At 37.8% G+C, this 21,615-nt stretch overlaps 2 protein-coding genes across 3 annotated transcripts in view; one reads left to right on the top strand and one right to left on the bottom strand.

Annotated features, from left to right (window-relative positions):
• Nucleotides 1-310: 310 nt before the first annotated feature.
• Nucleotides 311-8,086, top strand: C1QL3 (complement C1q like 3). The gene is made up of 2 exons (XM_074266675.1): nucleotides 311-1,204; nucleotides 7,686-8,086. Exons 1-2 carry the CDS (start codon nucleotides 617-619, stop codon nucleotides 7,863-7,865), a joined length of 768 nt encoding a protein of 255 aa, XP_074122776.1. The 5' UTR covers nucleotides 311-616; the 3' UTR covers nucleotides 7,866-8,086.
• A 2,299-nt stretch (nucleotides 8,087-10,385) lies between these two features.
• Nucleotides 10,386-21,615, bottom strand: part of PTER (phosphotriesterase related) — a 101,647-nt gene continuing 90,417 nt past the window's right edge. Inside the window, exon 5 of one of the 2 annotated variants that reach the window (XM_074266673.1) lies at nucleotides 10,386-11,439. In XM_074266673.1, the coding sequence (XP_074122774.1) occupies nucleotides 11,229-11,439 (211 nt within the window). In that variant the 3' untranslated portion in view covers nucleotides 10,386-11,228. Of the gene's footprint in view, nucleotides 11,440-11,690; nucleotides 21,150-21,615 lie in introns of those variants that run through there. The other variant, XM_074266674.1, reaches the window with a different exon arrangement.

The raw sequence follows: 21,615 nt of genomic DNA, 5'->3' as shown, positions 1-21,615 counted from the left end.
AAGGGAGGAGGGGGAGCAACTTCACAGGCAAAGTTGATTCGAACTGGCACAGTCTGCAAAAAAGGGGAGAAGTCGATGACTGGCGGCAGCATAAAAGTGTGAGAGGCTTCCGTGGTACCCAGGAGGCGGGCGGTTCCTCCCCGGCCCGCGGTCCTTCTCCCTCGGCTGCGGCGGCGGCTGCAGCGGCGGCGGCGACTGCCCGAGCTTCACCGGCACAGGCGGCGGCGGCGGCGGCGGCAGCCACAGGTGCGAAGGGGCGAAGGGGCGCCGAGGAGGCGAGCGGACGCCCTCGTCCCCCTCCCCCTCCCCAGCCTCTCCCACCCCTCCCTATACTGCTCGGGACTTCAACTCAAGTCACCTTTCTCCCGCCCTCGCGCCCTCCCTCCCCAGCGGTAGCCACAGCAGGGAGGAGGAAGAAGAGGAGGAGGAGGGGAGCTGCCGGACGCTCGGCGGCCCAGGGGAGTTGGGGTTCGTAGGGGGTCGTTTTCGGCTCTGAGGAGGTCCCCGCCCAGCCTTCAAAATTTTGTCCAAAAGCAGACAAGAGGATCGCCCCGCGCTGAGCCGGTTGGTGGGCAGCAGGAGGCGCCTGATCGCCGCCGGGGCCCTGGGGGTGGTGATGGTCCTGCTGCTGGTCATCCTCATCCCGGTGCTGGTGAGCTCGGCGGGCACGTCGGCGCACTACGAGATGCTGGGCACCTGCCGCATGGTCTGCGACCCCTACGGGGGCACCAAGGCTCCCAGCACGGCGGCGACCCCCGACCGGGGCCTCATGCAGTCGCTGCCCACCTTCATTCAGGGGCCAAAAGGCGAAGCCGGCCGGCCGGGCAAAGCCGGCCCCCGCGGACCTCCCGGGGAGCCCGGGCCGCCGGGTCCCGTGGGGCCGCCGGGAGAGAAGGGGGAGCCGGGCCGGCAGGGCCTGCCGGGCCCCCCTGGGGCTCCGGGGCTCAACGCGGCCGGGGCCATCAGCGCCGCCACCTACAGCACGGTGCCCAAGATCGCCTTCTACGCGGGCCTTAAGCGCCAGCACGAAGGCTACGAGGTCCTCAAGTTCGACGACGTGGTCACCAATCTGGGCAACCACTACGACCCGACCACGGGCAAGTTCACCTGCTCCATCCCTGGCATCTACTTCTTCACCTACCACGTCCTGATGCGCGGGGGGGACGGCACCAGCATGTGGGCCGATCTCTGCAAAAACAATCAGGTGAGAAAAGAGAGGGCACTTTGAGGGGCAGGAGGAGGGTGAAGGAGAAGAGCTGCACGATCGCGGTGGGAGCAGGGTAATGGAAAGGAAAGTGGGGGAAAGGGGGAGACGTAACCGGGATTCGGGAGGGAGACGATGGATGGGACACTGTCGCACTGAGGACTCCCAGACTGGGAAAGGGCTGGAATTTTTTCCGACGGCCGGCTTGGAGAGGGCGGTCCCAGATTGCCGAGAGGTAGCTCAACTCCTCCACCCCCAGCCTCGGAGCCCACGAGAGGTCAGAGCCGGGGGCACTCCGAGAGGCGGGAGTGCTCGCGGGGGCGTCCCCCGGAGTGAAAGAGTTGGGACCTGTAACCTCCGGAAAAGAGGGGAAGGATGGGGCCGGGAGCTGCGAGATAACCTGAGGCTGTCACCCCGAGAGAAAAAAAGCTAGGGCCCAGGAAGATGCCCCGAGCTGGGGCGCGCAGAGAATGGGTGCGTTCCTGACCTGGAGGCCAAAGACCTCGCGCGGGCACTTAGGACAAAGGAAGGGAGAAAGTGTGAAAAATGAGCACCCCTGTTTCTGAGAGAGGGAGCAGGAAGAACGAGAGCGGAGATGATTTTAGGAAGAGGAAAAGTAGAAAGTCCGCGGGGGGCTCGGCACCGCACCTGGCAGGCCTGCGGGGACGCGCGCGGACTAGTCCGGGGTGCGCTTTGCCACTCTCTGCCCGGCCTGAGCCGTGGGAATCGGGGGAGGAACTTCGGAGCCTCCCAGCGTCCTGCCGGGGCCGGCGCTGAGGCCAGCCGAGCGCAGGGCTTCTTCCCTCCCACGCGCGGCTGCCAAGCGGCCTTACCCACGCACGGAGGGGGGGGAAGAAGCTTCGGGGAATTAAATGGGCTCGCACTTGACTCGGCGACCCGGGGGCACTCACAGCGCTTTCCCTCTTACTCCAGTGGTGAACTGCAGCTAAAAGGAAGTCGCGGGCAGCCCGGGGTAGGAGACAGAAAAGAAGGCTGTAACCATCCTCCTTTCAAAGACGGCCTAAAGAAAGCTTCTCCTACCTCCCTTTTAAAATACGCGCCTGCCTCCTTCCCTGTCTGCTCCTTCCCAGGCCGAGCAAAAACCCCGAGGTTAGAGAAGAGTCCTGATGTTAATTGGCTGGCAATTAATAGGGAGCCTCTCCTTCCCCTAGGCCAAATGTTCTGGCGTGGGTTGGAGCCACCATTTACTCAACTAAGGAAAGGAGGCTTCAGGTCACCCTTTTTCCTCTCTCTCCCCCCAACCACAAAAGGGCTTTCTTCCACTAAGTCCCTCTTCAGCCCCATGAAAACAAAAAAGCAGAAGATAGATGCTTAGATTTCAATCCTTTCCGAAAGGGAAGAGGAAGGATGCTCAACAACAAAAAAGGACAAAGGCCCTTTTCTTTAAGGGGCCTTTAGGGCCAAAGAAATAGAAAAACAGGTAAACTGCCACCAGGAGGCACTGCCAGAGATGCGGATTATAATTATTATGAATGAAGAGAATATTAAAATAAGTAAAATTTTTCTCTGATTCCCCGATAGTTATAGGTCAATTGCTGAAGGTGACATGTCTCAATGTAAGAAAATAGGTCATTTAGGGTTTCAGGATACCCTGAAAGTTATATTTACATTTATAGACAATCAATCTGTAGGCATATTATAAGAGTACTTATCTCTTAAGTGGAGATGTGATAGGTAGCATAAATGAAGGTAAGAGAGAGAAACAAGCAAACGTTTTTGCATTTTTAGTTTAATTTTTTTTTTTTTTTTGGCTTCAGAATCTACTTAATCTGTAACAAATAACACTGTCATGAATGCACAAGCTCCAGTTCTATGGACACCAATTAAGTTTTAAGAAAGTATATGTAATGGATTATTTGTTGAGGCAGTAAGATTTGACTTTTATTAAAAATATAAAAACATCCCTTTTTAGAGTTCTGCAATAGAACAGAAAAAAAAAAGGAACAATCCATTTGAAATAGTTGAAATTTGATCTTTAACCTACTGAGCCTGTGCATGTAATAGTGGTTTCATTAAAAATCTTCCTCCATCTTCTGCCCCTTCCAAAGGCTAATTACTTTGGTTGGAGGTTTTAATTATGACATTGGGGGAGTTTCACAGATAGAGGCCTCTTTTGTACAGTCAGAAAGAAACGATAAAGCAACCAAGCTTTATGTAACTCACCTAAATGATGTGTAAAATGTGTAACACTTTAAAACATTTAGGTGAGTTAATTCTGTAAGATGTATGCAACAGGTAAATATTTAAAAAAAATCATATAGTATACTGTAGTTTTAGAGATAAGATTATTCTGCTTCAGAAATGATGGATCCTGTTGTAGAGTCCAAGTTGTTGGTAGAAAATGTAAAAGGAACCCACAAAAGTATTTCACCTTAATTCCCCCCCTTCGAAATTATGCAACATTCTGAAAATTTCTTAGAATCATTTTATGTCCTATCCCCTTTTTTTTGCTCTGACCTAATTGATGTCTATAGAACTGAAACTTGTGCATCCTGGTAAGTATTGTGTTCTATGGATTAAGTAGATTTTGAGAAGCAAGAAATAAACAAAAAAAATGCAATATTCTCTGGGAAAGAGAGAACTATCACTGTACCAGAATCATGGAAGAGCCATTTCATTTATGCTCTGTGTTGAATGCAGGATCACAGATGGAAGCATCAAAGGCCAGTAAATTAATCTGATATGCCACTTAACCTTTTGTTTATGGTTCCTCAGAAGTACCATGAAAATGAAATTATGAGGACTCCAGTGGCAATTAATTAAATTAGCAACTTCTGCCATAAATATTGTCTCTAATGATAAACCTTTAATAATAAGATAATGATAATACAACTCATTCTGTCATACTTTGATAAACTTACCACTAAGAAGAATATGGTTGGGTTTTTTTTTTCCTTGTCTCACTAAATAAGCTTCAAATTATTTTTGCATTTTGCCTCTTTTGTTGTTTAGGATAGGCTAAGATCAAAATTATTCAAAGTAGAAGTAGGAAAAAAAAAACACCGAAAAAAATCCTTGTTCAATTAAGCCAGAAACATTGAGAGTAAAAGATTGTTATTCTATTGAAAGTATTACTTCTGCTTTTAAAACCACAATAAACTAGCCAGTGAAAGCAGAAAAAGGTCATAAATGGATAGTTTAATAATAGTTATTTTTCTTTCCTTAGAATTTAACTTAAGTAGCTGATATTTAAGATGACTCTTTTGGTTTTTGGTATGATTTGGTATATTTGTTATCTTTTTATGGACTTTGGGAAATACTGGAAGAGAAAAGCAAATTCTTAGGTAATAATTAATATAGGAATGATGGTGGATTACATTCAGGGATATACTAATGATAGTGGATTGAAAATAAAAAAGCATCCCATTCTCTGAGAAAACATCCAAATCAGTGTACATTGAGAAATTCAAAATCATCTCCAGGGTGAATATATTACCCTTAATAGCCTGAGAGCTTCAAGACTTGCTGAAGTCACAGAGCTGGCTCCTATGTATTTGCAGTTTCCTGGTCCCATTATACCTTTGCAATATGATGAGGTGGGCAGGCATATTAAATGATATCAAGTATACTAGAGAATGATAATTGTTTAATTTGGAAAGTCTTGTAGCAGACTATTTTAAAGTCTTATGGGATTCTTTTCAGACATTAAAAAGAAATTGCTCTGGCTTTTCCAAACAAAGGAAGGGAAATCTGTAAGGGGTAAAATGCTGGAATGCCGGATCTAACTAATGCAGTTTCAGGGTACTGTGGGTATACACAACTGAATAGAAATTGCTTTATATTTTTAGTTTTGTCACCTATAAATCATATTTTAATAGAAAGAATGATTCTTAGCCCTGTAATGCCCTTCTAGAGAATGCATTTAATGTTTAAACTAATAAAATGTAAGATATACTTAAGCATAGTACCCCAAATATAAAATGTTATGTAAATCCTATTAATATCTATTAATTATATACTGGATTGCTAAATACATGGATAGATTTTTTTTTCCTATCCAAGAATACAAAGACTTATTATGGGATTTGTTTTTCACCACCCATGGAAATGTAGTCTTTTTTCTTTTCTTTTCTTTTCTTTTGTTCTCAATATCTGTTCCAAATAGCAACATCCTATAGGTTGGGTTTGTTTTCCTGGGGAATAATGATTAAATGAAGTTAATGACTCAAGATGATCAACTTTTCTTCCAACTGGTAATTAATTCCCAAGAAATGAACTTTGGTTCAATTATTATCATTATTATTTAATCATTTCATTCAACTGATATATATATATATATATATATATATATATATATATATATATATATATATATATAGTGAATATTTCTACGTATAACTACATGGTATATCGCCATCATCATAAGAAATATAAGTGCAAGTTTATATAGTGTTAAATTGTTCTACTGCCTTTAAGCTCTTCTTACCCTTTGGTATGTGATACCTAGAAAGATTTCTACTTCCCACCCCCTTCCTTACTCAAATTACTTTTTGAGTTCAGCAATGTCAAAGAGGTTTCTCCTCTTTTAACATTTCAGCATTAATGTGATATTATCCTATATGAAAATTTAAATCTGAAAACCTTTCATTTAAACTCTGAAAGGAAAGCAAGGAATTTCTTGACTTAGGGGTCATTTTCTGCCCCTCCCCCTCCAATTTGCCAAATGATAAAAATCCAGCATATTATTCACTAAGTCATCCATTTTTGCTTAGCTGAAGCTTGCTAAGGCGGTCCATTCTAGCTCCTTTACTTGGGGAAGTGTGATTATTCTAGGAAGTAGTACCTGGTCACAAAGAGGAAGATATTTTACTCAAATAAATCACCTACAAATATGCTTACCGAAATGCTTTACAAGGCAGAACCACCACAGACCTAAATGAATCTGAAGCTTAATTTGAGTTGTAGGTGTGACAGAACGCTCATATCACTTGATGTGATGGGCAATTTGACTGTTTGTAAATGCTTATCAACTCACTAATGAGATCATAGACCCAATTCACAAGCAGCTTACATGCTGAAAGCCAAAAGGAAAAGACACATTTACAGCCATCATGTGATAAAAAGTACATTCAATTAGAGAAAAAACATTCTAAGCAATGCAGAGCCCTTAAATAATGGGAATTTAGTTCATTTTATGTCTTTTAGTTTATGCTCAGTTTAGTTCATTGATTTAAGAAAACATGTCAGCGTTGAGCAACTATGATGCTCAAACAGATCAATATATAAGAAAAAAAAAAAAAAAAAGGAATTCCAAACAAGCTTAGGTTGCCCAATGTTAAATGAGCTTGGTTTCTAAAGTGGCCAGATAGCAGTTCTCCGTCTAGAGAGTGCAGTAGAATGCTGGTCTTGGAGTATGGAAAACCCACGTCAAATCCTACCTTAGATACTTAATAGCTGAATGACACTGGGCAGGTCACACCAGTCTCATTTGAGTTCATTTTATCTGTAAAATGGGGCAGGTTTGTTGGGAGGATCTAGTGAGATAAGTTTTGTTAAGTACTTTGAAATTCTTAAAAGTGCTATATAAATACAGGCCATCTCCACCATCACCACTACCACCACCACCACCTCCATCATCATCATCATCATCATCATCATCATCATCATCATCATCATTTCAGATTTTTATAAACTATAAGCCCATACTATAGATTTATTTACTTTTACATTTATAAGGCTGTAAGGACTCAACAGGTCTGTTGATTATCAATAGTTTGTTTAAAAAAAAATCTTCTCTAGAATCGGTTTAGTCCCTTAGGAATATATATTTTGAGGTTTGCTTATATACAGTATTTTTGTTTTATTACTATTTTTATTTTAAGTCCAAGAAGTTCCTTGGATTTTTTTATATCACAAATCTTACAGAATTTTTCACTAAGGCTCCAAAGCAATAAACATTTATTAAATGCTTATGATGTGCCAAGCACTGTGCTACATTCCAATGAGGACTAATGGAATGAAGACATGAAGAGTCTCATATTCTGTTGGCCCTTCCTCAGGTTCTCTAGTTAATGGAAGTTTAAATTAAAATGCAAAAAACTAAGTGGATTTTTTTTCTTACTTCAAAAAGAGATGTGAGCTGATTGAGTAGAGTCAGAATAGGAAGGAAATTTTTCAAAGAGAAAAAAATGTTTTTGTTTGATTTTAAGTAGTAAAAATCCCAATGATGATCTTATATCTGAGTTAAAACTGACAAAGAAGCTGAATGGAGCCTCAGTGCAATGCTACCCTCAAGATTTGTGCAACAGGACTGTGAAAGAGTGGAAACCATGGTAGAATGACATCATTCTTTTCCAGTAACAGCTAGAGACTAAATATACCAATTTCCATGCTATGGCAGGTGGTAGTAGAGGAATATCAGGAAGTACATAGCTATCATTTAAATCTGGCAGTTTGAGTTCTAGGAGGAAGTGTCCTAGGCTTTTAACCCTCATTTTAATAACGCATCTGTTTTGCATAGGTCCGTGCCAGTGCCATTGCTCAGGATGCCGATCAGAATTACGACTACGCCAGTAACAGTGTAGTTCTTCACTTGGAGCCAGGAGATGAAGTCTACATAAAATTAGATGGAGGAAAAGCACATGGAGGAAACAACAACAAATACAGCACGTTTTCTGGATTTATTATTTACGCGGACTGATCATTCAGAAACTAAGCTTATTTCTTCTGAATCTGAGCACTGGATCCACAATGGCTCACGGAGCCTGTGAATCAAGAATCCCAGTGGATACCAACAGTGGGGCACCTCAATAGTGTGTGTGTGTTGGGGGGAGGGGGGAAATCAAATGCTACCTGACTCACATCTGTACAACTCAGAAAAAAAAAAAAAAAACCTTATGATAAAAAAAAAAAAAGTTAAAAGCAAGATACGCAGATGTGTGATCCACTACCGCCGCCAAAGCAAATATTCCTTAATGTTAGTGTCCATGTGAATGAAGTCCTATAGAGATCACAACTTTTTATAGAAAAAAAATCTACTACACTGAATTATTTCTTCAATATATATGATACTTTGGTGTATTATGATATTGCTGCTTTTATCCATATGTCAGCTTTGGTTCTTGTGAGTTTACCTGCTAATTATGATACTTGGAGGCCGCTTATAGTGTGGTAAGGGATGATTTTATGGTAAAAAGGAAAGATTTGAGGGAAATCATATTGTTTCTTTCCAAAGAAATTGTTTGCCTTGTATTTTTGTTACTTTTACATTTAAACTTAGGAATGATTCAGCTTTAAGCCTTAACCTGGAATGTTCTAGATTTGGGGGGAAGTAGTTCTCAAGCTTTGTATTATTGCCACGTAGTTTAATATTTATTAATTTGGTTTCCCCCTCCCTCTAATGGTGTTTTTTTTAGAAACAGATCTAGAATATGACATTGAATTGTCCTGTAAATGTGCTAAGAATCCTGTGTAAGTATTTACAGTGTTTAGATAGCTTCATAATTGTTTATCTTGTCAATATACATATTGAGTCCATATTAAAAAAAATCTATACTTCCTTCAAAAGACTCTTCAGTATAAATCCAGATTGCAGTCCTCTTCCCCATCGTACCCCTCTGCCCAGGGATGGAACAAAAGATTATTGATGCACAGAGGCTTAACTTGAGCCACTGCATGAATTACCAAGGGGACAGTTTGTAATGCCTTCAAACCCTTACTACAAGTTTGTAGCCTGAGGTTATTTCAAAATTAACAGATAAACATATTATCAATACAACAAGATGTATATATTTTATACACAATATATGTTATATATAATATGTACATTATATATAATGTATATATATTATATGTGGCTTAGGCACAGTGGATATAGAGACTAGAGAAATACATTTTTAAAAAGCATACTATATATGATATTTGAATTATTTTGAATGTCAAATATATATGGAATACCAAAACAACAGTTCTTAGTGAAAATGGCTCCTGTTAAGAATTTTAAAAGAGTATATTATTTTGCATAGGTTAAAGATGGCCTGGAGCACATTTTCCTTTCTATTGGACCACTCTTGTCTTATTCAAACCAAGAGTTTATCCCAGAGTCTGTGGTAGACTATTAACATTAGGCTTACAGTAACAAAGTGGCTTTGCCTTCAATGTTGATATATTACATGTATTTGAGCCATCAATTTGTTCTTGTTTCAGAGGTGGACTAAAACTGACATTAATGTAGATTTTGAGCACAGTAAGAGGCCAAAATCCAGCCTCTCTGGTTAACACATAACACCAAAAGCCATCTCTTTAATCTACCAAGTGAAAGATATAAAGTACGCGTTGTCATACGCTGAACTGTCAAACAATTTCCCCCATAATGATGAAAAATCTATTCCTTGCTATTTGCCTTTGAAGATCCTCTGACAAATAGCTTTCAGAAACAGAAATTTAGAAATATTTAACCCACTTGTTTCATTGGTGAAGGAATTACACATGTTCAGTCTGCTTTTTTTTTTTTTTTTTTTTTTTTTTTTTTAAGAAATTAGTTTGTCCCTTTGGCTGATCTTTTAGGACAGTTCCATTTCAAGTCTAGGGGTCATCATTACAGCTCAGCTATGCTCATTTTTAAGAAAATCTCTAGGGTAGCTTAGCCAAGATCTCAAAAAAGAAGAATTGTTATTCATCAGTATATATATTTATAGTTCCTGTTTTCCCCAGTAATATGCCCCAGTCTGGTCAAATACAGATGAAAAAGCATGTAGTTGCTCACCAAGTGTCATGATTAATCTACTTTGGTTTTTCTAATGCTAATCTATTTGATTTTAAAAAATATTAAAATGGACTTTCCTTCCACTTAAAGGACTTTCACAATTGTGGATATGTATGTTTACTACAGAGAAAATTGGAAGCAAGCTTTGGAGAAGCTTTGTGTGTTTCAACTAGAAAAGTAAAGCATTCAAGCAAAAGATTTATTTTAGGCATAGAATATACCAAGGAGTTAATAAAAGGACTTCATTCCACGGGAGGAAAAAAAAAAAAAAAACAAATCCAAACAAACCAAACAACCCAGAGCTGGGTACCAAGCTCTGAAAATCAAGACTGTCATTTCTAATAGATATGACCTTTTCTTCAGACAAATAAGCATCGCTTACCCCTGTTTAGGCCCAGAGAAAAATACTCAGATAAAAAATACACAAAAGAAATGAGAAAACGTATAAGGCAAACATTTCTTTTATTTATTTATTTATTTTTGCATCATATCTTACAAATCAATTAAATTGTGGCCTTTGTTATACATGTAACGATGATGATTCATTAAACTATATTATGTAATATATTCAAACTTTTATTATTGCATTTTTATAATTCAGAGCAATTATCCATGTGGTTCGTGTCTCACATTTCCAAGAGCATAAGAACAAAATTTAGAACAAAACAGATATGGACTTCTGAATGCAGGAAGAAGAGGGGGTCTGATTTTATATGTAAAAGAGAGAGAATACACATTGGATATTTCATTTAAAAACACTCTAAAGCATTTGTAAATCCGTAACCATGTGACTATCTTTTGAAGAAAAAAAAAACTTAAAATCTCAAGTTCACTTGCTACAGAAGCTACTTTATAGTGCCATATTATTCATTAAGCATTAATTAAAGAACAGCAGGATAATTAGTAGGATCATCAATATTACAAGAAATCTCAAATTGCTCCAGAGGGGGGTAATTTAACTGGAAACAGTTTAAATTTTCTCAAGGAGTACAATCAATGAATCTTCAAAAGAGTCCAATTATTTGGTAGGTATAGGATTAAAATCACTGTTTGGGAACAGGTATTTTTCTATTAAAAAAAAAAATAAAACCAGTATTAGAGGTAGCCAGATTCAGAGATAAGGCAAACCTCATTCTAGTAAAAAGGAAGATTATTAGCTCCGGTGGGGGGGGGAAGCTCTGGATAGCTTCTGGGGCTTCCTACCCTCATCCTCAACCACCCCCTCCCCAAATTAGTTTGGATTCAAATAGCTGGATTTTCTCTTATCAGTTTCATGTGCAAGAATCAGAAATGATTTTACTATTTGAAAGTTAACCATCGCTTTGGGTTCTCTACCAGTATCTTCTCAATTGTATTTTCAGATATCCCTCTAATTAACATCTTAGGAACTATATTGGTGAGGATATGTGAATAGCCATGACCTCCATATTTCATCAATCTATGTTTAGTATGTATATCATGAGCAATCAGAAGTTTATCTTCGTAGCCTTCATCCACCAGTAGCCGTACCCTGCAAAAATGTTAACATATTACTTGGCATTTGTCTAACATTTTATATTTTCTGAATGCTTTCTAACTATTTTTATTCATGAATCTTATTTTTGCTTATGGTAAAGCATAATGTCTACTTGCTATTGCATGGATAGTGAGACAAATAAATATTTTGCAGTGAGGATGATATTGCTGAATTCTGGAAGAGAAAACATCTGGATTCAGGGCATACAAGTGGATCACTCTTGCCTCAGCTATTTATGGTATAATGCACTGAAACCTGCCGGAGGGGTTGCTTCTGATAGGTGATGCTGTCTTAAGTGACTACTTCAGCATACCACAGTGATATTGTGATATGGCTTTACATTCAGGTCATTTCTCTCCAAGGTCTGCTCCCTCCCAAATTTCAGCCATCTCTCTGTTCCCTTGATCTTTGTTCTGCATTTAAAATCAACGGATGTTAAGAGATGTAGAGGACCAGACCGTTTATGTTTCACATTAAGAAACAAGAGAAATGTTTATTAAAGCAAAAATTACATAGCATTATGAGAAAGCTTTTAAGTAAATAGGACTAGCAAGTTAGTAGCTTTAAAAATGGAAGACAGATCTATCTTTCCCTAGTGTGCACAAAGAGCCTGACTATTGAACACTCTTTGATTTAGTGGGAGAATTCTGAGTTAGTGGGAATCTTTGCAGATTGGGCTAAATTGGCCCAGAGAAATTTATGATATCTTCCCTCTGCCTCAACAAGATTTCTGAAATAATTAATAGGTTCTTTAATATTTTATAGATAGATGAATGAACAATAGCTTCCCAACTATCTAGCTCTAAAAAATGATCTGAGAGATTCTCTCCACTCTATTAGGATTGCCACTTTTTGAATGGGTTGACCTCAGATACCTGCTGAGTGATAGCGTATAGAGGTTGGACAATCTTTGCCATGGCTGAAAAAATTGTATCATATATCAAAAGACATCAATTTGGAAACAATGGAGATCTGGTACAAAACTTTGTGATTGCCTAGGTAGTAGAAGTGAATAAAAAGACACCTAGCAACTTTATTTTAGGGTTTAGTTTTCAAATGATCTCTTGATGCCTTTAGCTCTGGCTAAAAGTATTCCAGCATATGGTACAAAATAAGGTGTGGGTCATTGCTAGCAACTAAAAAAAAAAGATTTGTGCTATGAACTCTGGGAATATGATTTAAAAGACAACTTTGCACTTGTAGATAAGATTCTTGCAGGTCAACCTGCTGTACCTAATATGGGATTGACAATGCATATGTCCAAGGAATTTATCATAGGATCATAGGTCTGTAATTAGATAGGATCTTAGCAGTCATCTAGTTCAACTCCCTCATTTACAGATGAGGAAACAGGAACCCTGAACCCATGGCTCCAAGTTCAGCTTCCATTCTTTTGCAAGATGCACTCAAATATTAATCTCATCCTAGTTGACCTGTTGAAACACTTTCTCAAGTGGCTTAGTTTTTGAGAAGTCCTGGGAAGAATACCCTTTAAAATTTATAGGGCTTTAGGAGAAAAAGAGAATTTAAATCAGTTTCTGTCTCTCTCTGCACAAATCTATACACACGTATAAACAATTCATATCAGTAAAAGGCATTCCCATGCCAAAATAAATCCTTTATTGATATATTAAAATATGAAGCGATAGCTCTATTTAATAGGCAGAGTCTCAGTATGACTAACTAAATGACAGGGATTATGAGATCCTATTCTTTTTTGCTCAGGCCTTTTTGGACCCCTCATTCTTTTGCCATGTCTTTTCTGTTATCTGTGAAATGGTGGAAATAATACCCTTCTACCATATAAGGCTGTTATAAGGCTAGTTAATGATGGCAAAGTGGCTTGGGTCACTCCTTGAAAGTACAGAAAAGCTACGGAAATAACAAAATTGTAAAGTAAAAGAGAATATGGAAATATCTCATGTAAGGTGAGGTATTTTTCTAAATAAATGCAAGGCTCAATTTGTACTCAGTCTGAGTTATTAAGTCAAGATTCTAGAGCCTGCTAATCTCATGTGATACTTCCTAAGAACAGTTTTCCAACTGAAGACAGCAGCCTGGTCTTTTGGTCCATATAAAATAAATTCCCACACCCTAGGCCATTTTGTGGAATGAACAGGTCTGGCAAATATGCCATCAAGAGAGAGGGACTACTATAAATGAGGCTTAAAAAATTATAGTAATTACAGAGAGACAAATTAGTTAGTATTTGCAAACAAATATTAGAGACTCCAAGTGCAAAAAGCCAGGGAGATAATAAGATTTGAGAAATGGAGCATAAGATTGAAAACAGGTGTTAGATATGGCAAATTACTGGTGATGAAAAGTAGTGTCCAAATCCACTGTGCCCAGGATTTAAAATTAGTTTGGATCAGACTAATAACTGTGGATTAGTGATGGAAATCAGGAACTCAAGGGACTGGAAATGCTGGGATAAAAGGGAGTTATATAATGGACGCGGGTTGACATGCCAAAATAAGTCATTCTAATGATTTAACTAAGAGCTCCAATTTGAGAAAGCAGCCCAGAGTGGGGCTTCAATTTTAGTTAAATATAATCTAGAAAAACTGAATTCCTCCAAAGATATGGGGGTGATTTTTTGTTGTATCTCAGGAACATTTGAGTCAATTCTTTAACTTCTTTGCATCAGTAATTTTTTAAACCAAGTTGAATGTCTGGGACCAAAAGGAATCACGGAGGAATGCTGGCTCATTTCCCAAACCCTCCAGATGGATTCCCTCTAGGAATTACCTCCCATCTACACTGGAAGCTTCAAGGGTCCTTCCTTAAAAGTGTAAGGAAAGAGGGAATATCCAGAGCTACAAATAGGAAAAGGGAAGCCAACTGACAAGAAATTAATCATTTTAAAAGTCAATGTCCAGGTCAACTTAAATATCCACAGTATTGACAATCTTACACTACTCACATCGTGGACTAAAGTATTCAAGGCTTTAGAATATTTCAAATAAAATGTTCATCTTTGCTTACCACACATTTATGAAATGAACATGGCAGTCAATATATCATCTGAAAGATCTCACCGATTTAAAGAATCATCCATTAAAAACCAACTAGCAGGAATAACCTAACACAAACGCAGTTAAGTAGATGCTTAATTTGATATTTTATGCTATTAATTTCACCAGTTAAGCTAACAAAGTATTTTCTTTGGTATATGAAACCTAATTCTTGGGAAAACATTAGAAGGGGGTCCAGACTTGTTAGTTCATAACTGCAAAATACAAAGTAAAAAAACTATGAAAAAATTAAGCTTAATTCAATTTGTTGTCTGTTTCTAGCAGAAAGAGTCATGATCTAGATTAATGATTCACCCCAGCTGTGGCCCTGCCATGTTTCAAATACAATGGAAATTTCCTGTCCTATAGAAAAAGACTGATGGCTCCATATCTGTGTAGTCCAAGTGGAACCAAAGGCAACATTGAGTGGACAGAACAGACTCATGAAACTGAAAATTTTTCCCCCACAGGAAGCATTGTGGTACACTGGAAAGCGTGGGCTTCAGAATCAGAGGACTTGTGTTAAAATTCGGGTGTCATTCATTAACTGGTAACCTCAGTCACATCACTTAACTCTCAGAACTTCTGTTTCTTTATCCGTAAAATGAAATATTTTGACTAACTGGACTCTCAATTTTTGATCTTATAAGATATTCTGATTGCAAACCATAATTTATAGTCATATCTCTTTTTTTGTCTCCACCTTTAAGGCAAAAATATAAAAATGCTTTGGTCCAAGACCCACCCACTTTCTTTTCCTTTTCATTCTGAGAATGTTAACAAGAAGTAGGTCTCTGTTCACCCCTGTGCAAGGCTTGAAAACATATGAGTAGTTTCTTTTGAGTTTGGATTGGGAGATAGATGAATTTACAGTGGTATTCTTCTTATAGGTAATATGCTGTGGTCCTCAGCAAGTCTTATCTTCCCATATTCAATATGTTGCCAAATCCTCTCTCTTCTACCTTAGTAACTCTCTCTTATATTCCTTCTAACCTATTTTGATGCTGCTATTGCTATGACACAGACTCTCATTACCTCACCCCTGCACTATTACAACAGTTTGCTGGTTGATCTCCCTGTCTCAACTCTCTCATCAATTTAATGCATTTTCTACTCAGTTATCAAAGTGATCTTCCTAATGCCCTGGTCTGAATATGTTGCTCCATTCAGGAGACTTTATTAGCTCCCTACCCCCAGAATCAGACATAAAATCATCTGTTTGGATTTTAAAGCTCTTCATAACCTGGCCCCTTCCTACTTTTCAGTTTTCCTATGCCTTACATATTTTTATACTCCACATATTCTTCTATGCAGTGACACATTTCTCTTTGTTATTCCTCATACAAGACACTCCATTTCTTGACTCCATGCATTTTTATTGACTGTTACCCATGGCCTGTAACATTTACTTCCATATCCAGCGTTCTTTGGTTTCTTCCAAGTTTCAGCTAAAAGCCTAATTTCTTCAAGAAGCCTTTTTCCAAATCTCTTAATGCTAATGCCTTCCTTCTGAAATTATTTTCAATTTATTCTTATCTATCTTATTTGTACATAATCCTTGTCTGTTGTCCCTTTTCCCCTCAGATTGTAAAGTTCTTCAGGGTAAGGACCACTTTTTTGTCTTTCTTTAAATAAAATCAAACAATAAGAGCTTGTTAACTTGGCTTGACCTGACTTGACTTTTCATTTATCTATCTATCTATCTATCTATCTATCTATCTATCTATCTATCTATGTATCTATTTATCTATCTATCTAATTATTATTGGTTTTTGGAAAATGTTTGGAGGAAAGGCTTTGTATTCTTATCTAAATTGTATCTCATCTTGGTGAATGCTCTTAATGAAGCATTAAAGTTTGTCTCAAGGCAAATAATGAAACTGAATTTATTCCAGATAAAAGATGTGGTAAGAATTAGAGGTGATATTTTGATAAATCAAAAGAAGCGTCATTTTGTTTCTTCATTGCAGACATGGGAAGTTTTCCCTATAGGTCAATCAAAGTCTCTTGTTCACACATGGAGAAATACTCTAATCTTTTGAGGTTGAATCTTCTGATATTGCGGCTATTACTTTTGTTGAATGGAAATGTTTAGCTTGGAGAGGATAAGTCTATGATTAGTTCAGCACTCTGCACCATATCTTGCCTTGATCACTCTCAATTCCTGTCTGTCTCTTCTTGCAATTGCATAGCCCATCAAATGCCAAAATTTGCTGTGAGGGTACATCCAAGAAATTATATTGCATTTGGCAAATGTGATTTAGTGTTGGTGATGAGAAGGTCATGTTGCACAAGTTTTTATTAGTAAGTGACTCTTAGATTTGCTAACTTGGAAGGAAAGCTGAGCATACACAGTTGGAAACAGTGGAATTGGCAGCCCATTTGCTCATCTGGGCCAGAACACTTGTAAATATCAGGATTGAAGATGAAAATAATATGGAAATTCAGAAGCTACTAAATGAAAAATGAGAACTCCACAGGGTTTACCAGAAGTGTAGTTTGTCTGTCTCCTAGAAGGCAGTATTTAACTCCATCAAAACTAAAGTATAAATAAAACTTAGAGAGATGCTGTATTCTTGGTCAGTAAGAAGGCAAACAAATTATATTTTACTCCGAGTGTAACAATCCAAAGTACTTTTATAATACTTTGAAGTTTATTTATGGGCCAAAGACCTTTGGTGCAATTAAACTACTCAGTGCTGATGGAACCTCACTGATCAGTGATCTCCTGGAGAGATGAGCTCAATATTTCCATAGTGTTCTCAACAGACTGTCATCAACCAATGCTAAAGCCACCGACCATATACCTCAGGTTGACTTCAATCCCTCTCTAACTGAACTTCCAACTGAAGATCAGATTTTCTATAAAATTTATTTTGTACTTAAATACAAAAAAAAACAAACATAAAAAGGGAACTCTTTCATGTATACAGTACAACATAAGAAGAGGATTCAATATAAAGCAATAAATTTACGTTTCACAGTTTATTTTAAAAAAACTATGTAATAATCATATTAGTGTCAAAGCTGTCCTGTTTTCTGTTATTCCTTTTGTTTTCTGTTGGGCACTTTTTATTTTTTCTTCCACTCTCCCCACTCCAGCATTCAACACAAATATACACATGTTTGCGTGTGTGTGTGTGTGTGTGTGTGTGTGTGTGTGTGTGTGTGTAAAACCATACTATAATCAGTACTTACTCTGCGTGTGGAATAGCATATTTATTTATAGTTCCTTTGTAGTTGATTTTACTATTTATAATGCTCAAAATGATTTAGTTCTTCAAAGTTGTTCTTAGAACAATATTGCTGTTACTATGTAGGATGTCTTCTTGGTTCTGCTTATTTTACTCTTCATTATTTCATGCAAATCTTTACGTTTTTCTAAAATCAACTGACTCACCATTTCTTACAGCACAGTAGTATTCCATCGCAATCATATACCATAGTTTATTCAGCCATTTCTCAAATGAATGAGTATCCCCTCAATTTCCAGTTCTTTGCTACTTCAGAGAGCTGCTGTAAATATTTTAGTTCTTTTCCTTTTCTCCTAATTCCTTTTGGAAATAGACCTAATAGGGTTATTGCTGTGTCAAAGAGTATATATAATTTTATAACTTTTGGAGCTTAATTCCAGATTGTACTCCAAAGTGGTTGGATCGGTTCACAGTTCTACCAAAAGTGAATTAGTGTCTCAATTTTTCCACATCCCCTCTATCATTTGTTCCTCTTATCATTTTAGCCAATCTGATAGATATAAAGTGATATCTCAAAGTTATTTTAATTTGTACTTCTCTACTCATAGTGATTGAGTATGAACTATAAATAGTTTTGACCTCTTCATCAAAAAACTATCTGTTCATATCCTTTGGCCATTTATGAGTTGGGGAATTAATGATATTCTTATAAATTTGGCAAAGTTTTTTAATATATATTTGAAATATGAGACTTTTCTGAGAAATTGTCTATAAAATTTCCTCCCAATTCTTTATTTTCCTTCTAATCTTGGTTACATTGGTTTTATTTATGCAAATCTTTTAGAATTTAATGTAATCAAAACTATCTATTTTGTCCTTCACAATGCTCTCTAGCTCTTCTTTATTCATAAATTGTTTTTCAATCCATATGACTGATAGGTAATATGCTCTATGTTTTTCTAATTTTCTTAAGATATCTCTGTTTATATCTAGGTTGTACATTTATTTTGACATTATTATGGTAAATGGAGTAAGATATTGATCTACGCCTAATTTATTAGATTGCTTTCCAGGTTTCCCAACATTTTTAAAAAACCAAACAATGAGTTCTTCACCCTAAAGCCTTTTTTACCCTTCTAGATTATTATTATATTATTGTCTTTTAAACCTAGTTATGTTGAGAATAAAATTCTAGTTCTACCAGCCCTCTATCCCCAACTTCTTCTATTGTAATTGTTCTTCCATTCAGTAGAGGTGTCTATTTCATGAGATTATTGCTCCATTTTACTTTTCCCTCCAGATTTTAACTTTTTAAGAATCATTCTATTTTATTCAACTCAACTCCTAGCCATCTATCTATATATGCTCTTTTAAACTTCCCAACTAATGATAACACTGTTTAGAGAAGAGATAATTTTTTCCCATATGAGAAGCAAACACTTTGACCCTATTGAGACCCTTATAATTGGTCTATATGTTTATTTTATGTTTCTCCTGGATCTTATATGTCAGCTTTTTGATTGAGTTCTGCTTTTTGGTCACAAATGTCTGAAAGTATTTCAGGTCATTAAATTTCCATTTATTTTCGTTTAGGATTATGCTCAGTTTTGTGGGGCAAGTTATTCTTGCTTGCAAGAATCAGCTCCTTTGCTCTTTAAAATCTAAAGTTCTAAGCCTTTCAATCTTTAATGGAGAAGCGGCTAGATCTTCTGTTTGCCTAACTGTATTTAACTTTTTTAATTTGTTTTTTTTTTCTTTGTTGTTGTTGTTTTTCTCCTTAATCTGGGAGTTTTGAAACTTATTACATGTATTTTTTTTAAAAAGTAATCTAATACAATAGAAATAGAAAAAAATTCATCAGTCACCACCTGAAAAAGATCCCAAGATGAAAATTCAAAGGAATGGCATATCCATTTCTATTTTACCTTCTCATTCTAGAACTTCAGGGCAATTTTCCTTTATGATTTGGAATATGTAGACATTTTATAAATTAATCATAATTTTCAGATAGTCCAATAATTCAAACATTGTCTCTTCTTGATCTATTCTCTAGAATAGTTGTTTTTCTGATGAGAGATTTCACATGCTCTTCTATTTTTTTCATTCTTCTGATTTTGTTTTATTATTTCTTGGTGTTTTATGATATCATTAACTTTCCCTTGTTTGATTCTAGTTTTTGAGGAATTATTTTTTTTTCTTAAATTTTTGGATTTATTTTTTCCAAGTGATTGACTTCTTTTCATAATTTTCTTGGATCGTTCTTATTTTTTCCTTTGCTTTTTCTTCAACCTCTCTTTTTTGATCTTAAAGTTCTTTAAAAACCCTTCCAATGATTCTTTTTGGTCTTGTGGCCATTTGTCATTTTACTTTAAGATAGAAATAGTAGCTTTTAAAATTTCATTATCTTCTCAATATGAACTCAGATCTTCTCTATTCCCATAGTAATTACCTATCATCAGGTTCTTTCTCCTTTACTTACTCATTATCTATTTTTGTTTTTAGTGACTTGTTACTATAATGCTAAGGTATGTGGAGGAGTGATCCCTTAAGCTTCAAATTTTTCATTCTGTTGTTTTCTAAGCACTGTCTGGGGACCTAACTCAGGCACTCTTCTCTGCCCCTGAGCCACAGCTAAGGCCCCCAGTCATGTTGTCACCACAAATGCTCTTGCTTCCTGCTGTCCCTCCTGACGTTGAAAACTTCAGCTTTCCCCTCTGTCCTGGAACTAGGACCAAGGACTCTGATCTCCTGCAAGTGCCCACAGCCAGCAGGGTCTCTGCCCTCTGCTATTACATTGCCCAAGTGTGTGTTTGCTGTTCCTTACCCACAGCTGCAACCAGGGACTGTGTCTGCTCAGCAAAACTGGTCCGGTACCCTGTGATAGTAGAGGGTCATTCTATTTTCCCCTACTTAGTTGTCCAGCCCCTAAACTGGGAAGTTAGAATTCCTGAAGCTGATGTTGCCCCTGGGGCTTGTTTATTGATTCAGCAAAGTCACCAAGAATTATTTTTTCAATTGGGCTAACCCTCTCACCTTGGAGGTCAGGTCTATCCTAAGGTTCTCTGAAGTCGTCTGAGGAGGACAACTATTTTACCCTAACTTTTAATTATTTCTCCCCCTCTAAGTTCACTTTGGGATGATTTTTGTCTTATTTGTGGGGGAAATTTGAAGAACCCAGTATTCAACTTTTAATTATTTCTGTGACTTTAAGTTCACTTTGGGATGATTTTTGTCTTATTTGTGGGAGAAAATTGAAGAGCCCAGTGTTTTCTGTTCTATTCTACCACCTTCCCAGAATCCTCTCCAAGAACAGGTTTTGAGTGCCATTAGGGTCCTCTCATGTGGCAAAGTGCCTAATGGCGATTCCATTACAGCAGAGATCTACAAGACAGGGGGTCCACTCTTCATATAAAAGCTGACTGAAATCTTCCAGCTTATATGGCAAGAAGAGATTATTTCCCTAGGAGATCAAGGATGCTTCCATTGTTCATTTCTATAAAGGAAAAGGAAAAAGGTTGTTTTACGACTATCAAAGCAGGAGAGAGGAGGTCTCTCTTAGTTACTGCTGGCAGGATTCTTGACAGAGTCTTCCTTAATTGGCTGATTCTTCACCTGTAAGATGGTTACCTACCTGAGAGCCAGAGTGGCTTCTGAAAGGGCTGAGGAACTGTCAATATGGGGTTTGCTGTTTGACAACTCTAGGAGAAATGATGGGAAGCTTGTACACAATGTTTGTGGATCTGACTAAAGTCTTTGAGACTGTCAGTTGTGAGGGCTTGTGGAAGATCATGGTGAAATTTGGCTGCTCAGACAAGTTCATCAGTATTACACTCCAGTTTCATGATGACATGCTTGCAAGGTTCTGGATAATGGACAGTGCTTTAATGCTTTAGTGCAGATAGTTCTGGATAATGGACAATGCTTTAGTGCTTTAGTATGGACAGTTCCGGATAATGGAC

This window comes from Sminthopsis crassicaudata, chromosome 5, assembly GCF_048593235.1.
Source record: "Sminthopsis crassicaudata isolate SCR6 chromosome 5, ASM4859323v1, whole genome shotgun sequence".
In the NCBI taxonomy this organism is placed as follows: domain Eukaryota; kingdom Metazoa; phylum Chordata; class Mammalia; order Dasyuromorphia; family Dasyuridae; genus Sminthopsis; species Sminthopsis crassicaudata.
Note: the sequence above shows the minus strand (reverse complement) of the source record. Positions and strands in the feature narration are given on the sequence as shown.

What these genes read in the sequence shown, in the direction of transcription:
- C1QL3 (XM_074266675.1), top strand. Translation starts at nt 617, where the DNA reads ATGGTCCTGCTGCTGGTCATCCTCATCCCGGTGCTGGTGAGCTCGGCG. An exon ending in ATCTCTGCAAAAACAATCAG is followed by an intron (nt 1,205 to 7,685) that starts GTGAGAAAAGAG and finishes TGTTTTGCATAG; the next exon opens with GTCCGTGCCAGTGCCATTGC.